This window comes from Corythoichthys intestinalis, chromosome 5, assembly GCF_030265065.1.
Source record: "Corythoichthys intestinalis isolate RoL2023-P3 chromosome 5, ASM3026506v1, whole genome shotgun sequence".
In the NCBI taxonomy this organism is placed as follows: Eukaryota; Metazoa; Chordata; class Actinopteri; order Syngnathiformes; family Syngnathidae; genus Corythoichthys; species Corythoichthys intestinalis.
The window spans coordinates 3,578,838-3,590,395 of record NC_080399.1 but is presented as its reverse complement, the minus strand read 5'-3'; the positions used below and the strand labels follow the sequence as shown (position 1 = coordinate 3,590,395).

The following is an 11,558-nucleotide window of genomic DNA, read 5'->3' as shown; positions in this document are numbered from 1 at the left end:
GACACAGATTAGGGCATTTACCTGGAAAACATGTCTTTACTGACGGAATTTTCAAGTAAAGAATCTACTTCCAGAACCAATTAATTTCATAAGTAGAGGTACCACTGTTTGTGTAGTTATTTTGAGATTTAGGGGTACTTAAAGGGTTATTACCGACTTATGCGGACATTCGGGTTATGTATTAAGGCTGAGTTATGCTTGTGCGGCAGACCCGCAGACACGATTTACGACCCTTCGCCGTAGCCTGACGTGCATCTCCATAATTTTCTTACCTCGCGTCACGTCAACGCGTGGAGACGTGACGCGAATGGATTATGATTGGCCCGCTCAGACTGTTGTTTCCGGTTCAACGTGAAATCATCGCCATTTTCAATCATTATTGTGCTACACGCAAAAATGGACCAAGCAGACGAGAGTATCATCGAAGACGTCCGCAAGTACGAGAACCTCTACAATTATAAACATTGCCAGATGGCAAATAAAAAAAACACCGTTTGCATTATTGTGTAACAGGAAGAAAGCTAGAGGAAGTCGACAAGAGTCACTCAAAACCGTACAAACACAACGCCACACCCCTCTAGTGGTTTGGTTGTGAATAACAGAGCAACACTTTCCCTCGCCTCAGAACTATCGTATGTGCCATCGTCGTTACGCCGTCACCCCAACGCAGAAACATAACTCAGGCTTTGCTGCTGTAAAACTCTGGCAACCCTAGAAGAGGGAAGTTCCCTTTTCGTATTGGCACTGGTGGAAAGAAAACGTAAATTGTACCTGACTGTCTCCCAGGCTCAGCCAAACCATATTAAAAAAATCAAGATTCAAACAAAGAAAAGATAGATATTCCGTGGTCTGAATTTAAATGTTGCAATTTGAGCAGATTTTATCATTATTAAAGAATGAAAAGATGTAGAATCGAGATCAAATTTTATGAGAGATTAGATGACACATAAAAAAGTATTGCTGAACCAGCTTGGCTTGTCTAAATGCTGGCTGTTAGGCGAAACAACATTTTTTGTTTTGGTGTTTTGATTGCGTGAGATACTAAGCACTAATTAAAAGTTCTTTGTTTATTATTTGTGACGTGGTTTAATACATGAACCACTGCCAGAATGTCAAACCCAAGACACTGTATAAAAGGAAGCACAGATGTAGTCCTCGGTATCAGACACTACAACAGCAAAGGTAACGACAACCGATTCGACAAGTAGAATTTTAAGACTTGCTTCCTGACGGGGTCGGATGAAAATTATAGACGCGTTTTTGTTGTAGAGTAGAAATGTGATTAATCTCTTGATTGTTGTACAGATGGCATTGGCTCTTCGCTCTCTCTTCCTCCTTTGTGGGTTGACTGCACTGTTGACAGGAGTCGTAAGTCCAAACTGCACCCGAAGACAACATACTTTCATAATTACATTTGTTTTAATACAGATTTGTTTGTTCACACATTCTCTTTTTCTTCACAGGGCTCCTTCCCTTCCAAAATTTTCAAAGGTGTGTATTCAATGATGAATTTTGATTTGTATTAGCAATGACACCATGTTCAATCGAGGAGAAAAAAATGTTTTGCAGACGTGAGCTGTCCTGAAGGATGGACACAGGTGGACTGCAAGTGTTATATCTACCAAGATGAAGACAGGGACTTTGCAGATGCAGAGGTATGAAAGACACAAGTTATTAACTTGGTAGTTACCAACCAGTTGACTGCTTTTTTTTGTATATGGCGGACAACACTCAGGTGACTTGAAGTTCCGCTCTGAGACCCCCAGTTTGGCCACATTTCAAAATTGTCCGATATGCATGTGTGATACGTCATTGGAAAGCTTAAAATCTCAATTTTCTGGGGGAAGAAAAATTTTGAACAGGAGGGCATTTAAAATTTTTTTTTTTTTAATTTAAACAGCAAAACCCTATCTGGAGGTGAGAGCATGCGAGAGCAGAAATACAGATGCCGTGACTTTAACGAGATATTTTCGCGTACTTACCTTGTTTCGATCCATGAACTCCATGTCGCATCTATCACCGAGTGTCAAGACACAGCTATGAATGGCCACAGCTGGATTTTATGGGGATTTTATGGGTGAAACACGTTGATATAACAAGGTCACGATGCAGAAATCGCAGACATCAAGGAGTGGTTGAGATTTTCTTTTTCATATATTTACCCTTTTAAACGTTTCTTTTTTTTTCTTTCCAATTTTTCTTTGTTTGGATTGATTATTTATCATCTAAAATATTGGGGAAAATGCAACAGTAACTAAAAAAATGCAATTATGCGATAGTTATGAGGTAGATATCTGACTTTTTTACAGACGTCAAATTTTTCAATGTGACGTAATTTGTTTAAAAGTTTAAAATATGCGAGTGAATAATTTTTTTTAAGTCTTTAATTTTTTTCAACTAACTATTAGACATCAATTAATGATTCAAAGCTAAAAATGACAGACATTTCACATGATAAATATAATTACTTTCCTTCTTTTTACGGCCAGGTCTAAACAAAGCGGTTGCGCGACGTCTGTAAACGGGGGTTTTCAGAGTTAAACGGACAAATTAAAAATAGTTCGGGGGCTTATTGCGCCATTAATCTATATACATTTATATACATTAGGGCTGTCAAACGATTAAAATTGTTAATCGAGTGAATTACAGCTTAAAAATTAATTAATCGTAATTAATCGCAATTAATCGCAATTCAAACCATCTATAAAACATGCCATATTTTTGGCGAGCTACTAGTTTATTTTTTGATTGAAAATTTTACATATTTTAATCAAACGAAAACATTAAGAGGGGTTTTAACATAAAATGTCTATAACTTGTACTTACATTTATCTTTTTAGAACTACAAGTCTTTCTATGCATGGATCGCTTTAAGAGAATGTTAATAATGTTAATGCCATCTTGTTAATTTATTGTTATAATAAACAAATACAGTACTTATGTACCGTATGTTGAATGTATATATCCGTCTTGTGTCTTATCTTTCCATTCCAACAATAATTTACAGAAAAATATGGCATTTTTTATAGATGGTTTGAATTGCGATGAATTAATTTTTAAGCTGTAATTAACTCGATTAAAAATTTTAATCGTTTGACAGCCCTAGTTTAAATATATCAATAAGAATAAGAAAATATTCTAAATACAATTAGAATAAATGAAGTCCCTTAGGTGAGTCAAACTCACAGCTCAACATAATTACAATCAGATAAAAAAATAATTGAATTATTTTCCACAAAAAACACGTGTATAACTCGTATCATGTGTACATTATACACACACTCATTTTCTCAACACAGACCAGAGCCAGAGAGAGAAAAACCACCATCGTTAGACACACTAAACATGCTGGAGTTATCGCTCATAGCTGGTGGGAAAAGTTCATAATAGTGTTTACTAACCTTTACTTTTGTATAAATGTGAATTCATATTGGAGGTACTGCCTCCTCGGCAGCCACCCTCCGCAAACATGTTTTACATGTCGGTTGCCTGTAACTTTTCTGTAACCTGAAGGGAATAGTATCTTTTCTCGTATTGACTGTTTGACTGTTTATATTACTCTAACACACTTGTTATAATCAATCAGGGAATAGTATCTTTTCTCATATTGACTGTTTGTATTACTTTAACACACCCAATAGAAAATAAATAGCATTTATATCATATTTAAAGAAAAACAAGCATAATATATTTGATATTATGAACAGTTGGACTTGGAATGGAAGAAATTGCAGCACCAATACAACGGGCAGATAAGGACAAAAAGGCCCCGGTCATTGGAATTGCGCTAGCGCGGTTCTAGCAACCCGAGCCGGCGAAACACTGACAACTCAGCCAAAAGGCCAAACTTCGCATTTTTCGCCTTAGTCTTAACCCCTTGTACTGCCTCCATTTTAAAAGCTAGAAAAAGGCTTTGAAACACAAGTTCACAATTTATTCAAAGTCTGCAGCACTCATACAGAACAGAGAGACCCATGCAAGGAGGCAAGCTGGCTTCAGGGTCATATTATCACAAGTCAACAAAAGATTCCTGAGAAAAATGACAACGATTAGTTAAACAGTCTGTCTTTTAAAGGCTCTGGTGAGGCGGGCTGTGGTCCAGAAGAAGAATGTGATTGGGCGTTGTTTAAGATTATTGTCTGTTTGTGGATCGGACAGAAGGATTCGGGCGTTACTGTTGTCAGGGCAATGAGAGATAAGGATTTTGCCATCCTCAGTGCTACACGAGTGGTGAGTGTTCACTTCTCGGTAATGGGTTCCTCCGTATCGGCTGTTCCTTGTGGCAAGACAACATGTCCCGCCATTTGTTCTGAACTGTCCAGAAAAGATGATTGCGGGATTTGATGGTGCAGACGTGGGCTTGTAGATACTACAATAATACAAACAGTCAAACAATAAATGCGAAAAAAGATACCTTTCCCTTCAAGCTGAAGTATTCCCATACCAGCAATTTCATTTTCTTCGATGGGGGGGGTTTCAGGAGTTTCACCTCCACCAGCCATTGTGTAGCACAGCGGACTCACTGACACTGAGCAACAACCATGGGGGAGGGTTGAGCCTTGCACCTGCAAGCGAGGGATTTCTCCATGCATTTTTGGGACATAAAAAATAGCTAATACCGTAGGGACGGTATGACGGAAAATTTTTGCGGTTTTGAAAACTTTTCATAACACGGTACTGAAACCGGTAATCGGCACATGTCTACTGCTGAATGAGCATATCTTGCTGACTGTCCTACAGATCTAAACAAGAGGAAATGACGTGTCTCTTCTCTTTTCCCCACAAGGCCGTTTGCAACATTCTAGGTGGCAATATGGTCTCCATTACCAGTGACTTGACGAATGCGGTTGTGCAACAGCTGGGTAATGACGCTGATCAAGTCTGGATTGGACTTTATGATAGCATTGAGGTAAATCAGTTGCCAAAAGAAATATTCTGGTTAAATCTTTTCATTTGCAAGTTGTCAATATGTCTTCTCCTCACAGAAAATGTTTTCCAAAATCAATCGCGTACTTAAGTTGTAGTCGAGTGAGAGAACACACAATTGTCCAAAGCAAATGTTGACATTGTTCAACTTTACAATGTTAGCGCATTCATCTTCTGTAGTGCTTCTCCTCACGAGGGTCACGGGGGTGCTGGAGCCTACCCCAGTTAACTATGTGAACGAGGCAGGGTACATACTGACATAGACTTCACTATCAGTTGACGAGACAGTTCTTACAGACATTGAGCCACAGCTTCCCGTAAGGGGCAGCTTTCACTCGATAAACTCAATCACACGCTGCGTTCTAGCGCCAGATTTAGGTGTAAACAGGACGAAAGTTTTAGTGCATACAAGCAGGCAGGAGTGTCTCAAGCGTGATTTGGTCGAGGATTCAAGGTAATTATTATCGTATAAAATAGCACCACGAATGCACTTTTGAAGCGTGGGGCAAAAAATGAAATGAAGAGAAAAAAATGAGCATAGCTTTAGCTTGAAATATATACGTATAATCAATAATAGCTGCCTGTTTTTTTGCTTTTAACCAAGAATCTAGACTGTTTTACGTTCATACCTGTAGAAACTCCGGGATTTACGCATCTATTTACAACCATTTTTAACTTCAAAATCTGTTTTGTGATGGCCGCCATGATGGATTATGTATCCACAACTTCCGTAACTTTACATTCAAATTGATTGATTTCGAGCCATAATAACAAAATACGAAAAGAGTGGAAACTAAAACAACAACGATAATAACAGTAATGATGATTATAACAAAATTAATAACAAATACATACATGTTGCTCGAAAGGGAGTGGGAACAAGCCAAGCTTTTTTTGGGTCCCACCCCCAATTCTCACTTAAAAAATTCCATGAGAATAGTCACTTCCCAATATAACAACAGCTATACTAATCATAATGATTTTATCGATATATACTAATAATTAGAGATATCCCGATCGATTGGGTCAGATCACGTCATTTTCAAAGTATCGGAATCGGCAAAAAAATATCGGCCATGCCTTTTTTAAATTTTTTTTTTTTTTTTTTAAGTAAATCGTTTTCTAATTGTATTTAACGTTATAGACATAATATGTTACACTCATCCAGAGACTTTAGTTTAGGCTTAAGGTAGGGTTATCAAATTTATCCCAATAACGGCGGTAATAATTTTTTTTTTTTTTTAATGTATCATGCTAATGCTTGCGCTGCACGACCCACTCACGCATTGTCGCACTCAATCTGTTATGGCGCCGTTTTACCTTTATAGAGAGATAACAGGCAGTGTAAATTGAGTAGAGGGAATTTTGGAAGCCAATGGAGCCTTCTTTTAATTGGCTAAAACCTTACAATCCCTCTCCCTACGATTAGACATCATTGGAAGCAATGTGGGGAAGCAAGGTAGCAATTGATCTTAATCTTAACACCTTATGTTATTTCCCAACGCAGAGAAGATATATCAATTGGTAGCACTACACACAGTCATGGTTCCACTTCCCATCATACATTTGGGCATGGCTAGAGTATCATTTACTGAAAACTCAACAGATACACTAGATGGCAATATTTAGTCACAATATACAAAGTCACAAGTATTTCTATCCGTGGATCCCTCTCACAGAAAGAATGTTAATAATGTAAATGCCATCTTGAGGATTTACTGTCATAATAAACAAATACAGTACTTATGTATTGTGTTTTGAATGTATATATTCGTCCGAGTTTTATTCATTTTTTTCTTAATGCATTGCCAAAATGTATATGATCGGGAAAAATGATGAGGATTGATTGGAATTGAATCGGGAGCAAAAAAAAAAAAAGCAATCGGATCGGGAAATATCGGGATCGGCAGATACTCAAACTAAAACGATCGGGATCGGATCGGGAGCAAAAAAACATAATCAGAACAACCCTACTAATAATAGTGGCAGTAATCATAATAAAACCTATATATAAATAATCAGGTGGGTTTCGGCCAGCTGCCCATTTTCTTGAAAAATAAAAATAGTAATTTAGACATTTTTGCGTTCATACAAAAAAAAGTCGGCTTTTACGCGTTTTATTTTATGTAACGTTTCAATCTAAAAACGACGAGGTGACGAGTGACCATTCTACCAAAATAAGTTGTGATTGTATATAGAAAAATGCAAATCTTGCTTTTGTTGAGTAAAATAAAGGTGATTCTGCATGCTTTCCACAAGTATTAATGTGAAAACCTATGTCAAAATTGCATTAAATAAAATTTATGTCGCTATTTCAGGCAAAAACTTATGTTTAATATTGCTATTGATCCTGAAAATATAGGTGATTATCTCTGCATTCTAACTTTATAGCCAATTTTAGTTTCGTTATACTAATATAAGAAAAGAATGAAGCATAATTTTATTAGGGAACGACTTTGAATTTTTTGATCCCGCTGCTCATGGAGACTCATTCATGCCTAAGGGATATTTTGGTTTTAGGTCGCTAGCTAGTTTTTAAAAATAGGCCCCCTACAGAGCGGCCCTGTTTCCCGTCAACTGATAGTGAAGTCTATGACCCTGACCTTGTTGCCTGTCAATCGCAGGATATTAATTAAAATTTAGTTCAGAAATCCCCTCTTGTATCAGAAGGATTGATACATTTTTACACTCATATATATTGCCTAACCTTGTGCTCCTCAATTCTATATCCCAAAAGTTTGACTCTGTTAGCACATGCTAATTCGGACAGTTCTCAATTTAAATGTGACCTTTTTCCAGGAGGGAAGCTACTTTTGGACTGACGGCACAAACAATGATTACGATAACTTTGCTGATATGCAACCTGACAGTACAAGTGGTGATTGTGTAGAGATGGAAACATCAAGTAAGTAAAATGACAGATGCAAATGAGTTGAAAATTGATTGCTACTATACTGAAACATATTTTTCTTACAGATGGAGAATGGAACACTGATGATTGCACTAGCGCTCGTGCCTATGTTTGCATTAGGGATGCTGGCCACTAGGTCATTCTTCTTGGAATCCTGTCTTCTGTCACAATAGAGTTCCTTGATCATGACGACTCAGCGGCGCGATAACGACCTTTAAGGGTGTCCTTGTGCTTTAGGGTTCAATATAATCTCTCCTTTTCTTCCACGAATCTCAATTGTAATTGAAAAGAGTAATAATGTGTCACCAAAGAGCAATTTTCTATTAAAAAAGGGATCTGTCTGCATCAAAATATGTGTTTTTTTTTTAATATGATCCTTTTTAAAGGGGAGAATCTTTTGCTTAAAATGGAAAATGTCAAAATCATTGCACTGACAATACAAGTTTTGTTTTCAATGACCATCACAAATATATTTCGTCGACGAAAAATGTCTTCATGACAATGACGTGATAATGACAAGCTGAAAAACGTGTCTAGGGAGACTAAAACATAACATGACGAATGCCAACTTTCGTCTGACGGGACAACAATGAGATGAATATGTGCCATAATTTCCATCGAATGTTCACAATGTATGACATTTTCTTATCGTATGTGCTGTATAGTTAGCCTGCATGATAGCAGGGTTTGGTGGTGTCACTCTTGTGACGTGCTGCGCCCCCCAGCCCGCGCGCACACTGGCTTGTTTTGAAACAAAAAGATTTATCTCGGCTTGAGAGAATACGCCATGTTGCCTTTAAAGGTCTTTGGTGAGTGATGGTCACATACTTAATGGAACTTGTAACGTTAGCATAGTGTTCAAGTTAGCATTAGCATTTAGCATGGTGAGCGTCGTATTAAACGCTTGAACTTTTTTTTTTTTTTTTTTTTCCTTCTAATATTTACAGTTTGTGGAGTCCAGACGGGTTTAATTAATTTAACATAATAGACCTGTGTTTGAAAATGGTGATGTCCTCGTAGATGCTACAACAATGTGTTCGTCTGTCAATGTTCATTTGAAACTGTTGGAAACCTTCATTTATCTTTTTATTTACTCAAACTTTAGCAATTTTACAGACGAAAACATTTTGAGTAATTTTCGACCTAAACCAGACGAAGACGATGACATTTTAAAATGAGACGAATAAGTAGCTACGTCAATGCCTTAATGGAACAGAACTGTTGTCGACCTAAACTAGACGAAGACATTTTAAAATGACTAAAATATGACTAAGACAAATAAATAGTTTCGTCCAAAAGACTAAAGCCTGAGTTATGCTTCTGCGTTGCGGTGACAACGAAGCGACTACGGCGTCAATGAGCATTCGATAGTTCTGCGGCAAGGGAACGCGTTCCTCTGTAATTCACCACCAAGCCACCAGAGGGGTGTGGCGTTGTGTTTATACAGTTTTGGGGGACTTGCCAACTTCCTCTAGTTTTCTTCCGGTTACACAACAATGCCAACAGAGATGGAACGATTGAATGTGGACCTTCAGTTCATCAACATTGAACAACAAATGTTGATCATGCAAATGTCTAGGGCGCAGGCGATGCAGAAGACGGTTTCGTGGTGGTCTATCCGACTGCTGATGCCGCACAGAGACTTCTAGCCTCGGGTGGAAGCCAGCAAGCTGTGGCGGCTAGCTTCAAACTGGCATCGAACACTTTGTCCGCCGTTTTGTCCGACGCCTGCAAAGCATTGTGGACAGCCTTCCAGTCCGATTTTTTTGCCGTGTCCTAGAGCCAGCCAGTGGGAAGCCATAGCTGATTTCTGGTGGCTATGGAACTTCCCAAACTGCGTTGGAAGCCTTGATGGTAAACACGTTATCATAAAAGCACCGACGCACTCTCAATCAGTGATGATTTTCCTTTTTGACTTCTTGGATTTTTGCCTCTAGCCTTTTCCCTACTCTGTGCCTCTGCCCTCATGTCTGTATTTCAGTGACCCACAACCTGTGACTAGAATCGGACCAGGAACTTTTCCTGCCTGGGCCTTTGCCTTGCTTGTCCCATCCGCGCAAACAACCCTCCGGGCCTCACCGAAAGACAAGGCTTCTTCCTGTCGGGGAGTCGGGAGTCGTTCAAAAAATCCTTACATTCTTGCGTCCGTTTGTTCCCTGATCCCTGTCAGAACAAACTCACCATAACATGGACCCAGCAGACTCTTCCCGGTATGAGCAGGTGATCAAGAACCAGGGCCAACGCTTAGGTAAACATGTGCAACTCCTGTCTCTACTGACGCAGAATGTATTTCAACTTTCCCACACGGCTTCTTCATACCACAATCAACCTGCTGCCGAAAGGGAATCACAAATGTGTTCAGAGCCCAACATCCCACCACCCTCGAAATACTCTTGTGATCCATCAACGTGCAGAAGGTTTTTTAACCAGTGGGAACTTATTTACGTTTCACAGCCCAGTCATTTTTCCCAGGAAACAGCCAAGATCGCCTTTCTAGCCAATTTCCTGGAGGGGGCACTGTTGAGCAACTTCAATGCCGTAATGGAACAGAACTGTTGTTGACCTAAACTAGAGGGAGACATTTTAAAATGACTAAAATAGGACTAGGATGAATAAGTAGTCCGCAGTGGTGAAGAAGGAGCTGAGCCGAAAGGCAAAGCTCTCGATTTACCAGTCGATCTACGTTCCTACCCTCACCTGTGGTCACGAGCTTTGGGTCGTGACCGAAAGAACAAGATACAAGCGGCCGAAATGAGTTTCCTCCGCAGGGTGTCCGGGCTCTCCCTTAGAGATAGGGTGAGAAGCTCGGTCATCCGGGAGGGACTCGGCGTCGAGCCGCTACTCCTCCGCGTAGAGAGGAGCCAGCTGAGGTGGCTCGGGCATCTGGCTCAGATGCCTCCTGGACGCCTCCCTGGAGAGGTGTTCCGGGCATGTCCCACTGGCTGGAGGCCCCTGGGACGACCCAGGACACGCTGGAGAGAATGTGTCTCTCGGCTGGCCTGGGAACGCCTTGGGATCCCGCCGGAGGAGCTGGTTGAAGTGGCTGGGGAGAGGAAGTCTGGGCTTCCCTGTTAAAGGTGCTGCCCCCGCGACCCGACCCCGGAACAAGCGGAAGATAATGGATGGATGGATGGATGAATAAGTAGTTTTGTCCAAAAGACTAAAGCCTGAGTTATGCTTCTGCGTTGCAGTGACGGCGAAGCGACTACGGTGTCAATGAGCATTCGATAATATTGCAGCAAGGGAACGCGTTCCTCTGTAATTCACCATCAAGCCACTAGAGGGGTGTGGCATTATGTTTATGCGGTTTTAGGGCACTTGTCGACTTTCTCTAGTTTCCTTCCGGTGACACAACAATGCCAACGGAGAAAAAAAATAATTAAACAATGCCAACGGAGATGGAACGCTTGAATATGGATCTTCAGCTCATCAACATTGAACAACAAATGTTGATCATACAAATGTTGAGGCACAGGTGACAGTTTCGGAGGTGGTTTGTCCGGTTGTTGATGCCGCACAGAGACTTCTGCCTCGGGTGGAAGCCAGCAATCTGTGGCGGCTAGCTTCAAACTGGCATCAAGCATGATGTCCGGCGTATTGTCCGAGGTTTGCAAAGCATTGTGAAGCCATAGCAGATTTCTGGTGGCTATGGAACTTCTCAAACTGCGTTGGAAGCCTTGATGGTAAACACATTATCATAAAAGCACCCAGGCACTATCAA

At 40.0% G+C, this 11,558-nt stretch overlaps 1 protein-coding gene across 1 annotated transcript; it reads left to right on the top strand.

Moving 5' to 3' along the window:
* The first annotated feature begins 1,092 nt into the window (after positions 1-1,092).
* Positions 1,093-8,144, top strand: LOC130916278 (galactose-specific lectin nattectin-like). Its single transcript, XM_057836880.1, has 7 exons — positions 1,093-1,182; positions 1,306-1,368; positions 1,464-1,491; positions 1,570-1,655; positions 4,787-4,909; positions 7,726-7,831; positions 7,903-8,144. Exons 2-7 carry the CDS (start codon positions 1,306-1,308, stop codon positions 7,971-7,973), a joined length of 477 nt encoding a protein of 158 aa, XP_057692863.1. The 5' UTR covers positions 1,093-1,182; the 3' UTR covers positions 7,974-8,144.
* Positions 8,145-11,558: the final 3,414 nt, after the last annotated feature.

Coding starts and splice junctions, on each gene's coding strand:
- LOC130916278 (XM_057836880.1), top strand. CDS start 1,306: ATGGCATTGGCTCTTCGCTCTCTCTTCCTCCTTTGTGGGTTGACTGCA. Junction 1,369..1,463: donor CTGCACTGTTGACAGGAGTC/GTAAGTCCAAAC, acceptor TTTTCTTCACAG/GGCTCCTTCCCTTCCAAAAT. Junction 1,656..4,786: donor GGGACTTTGCAGATGCAGAG/GTATGAAAGACA, acceptor TTTCCCCACAAG/GCCGTTTGCAACATTCTAGG.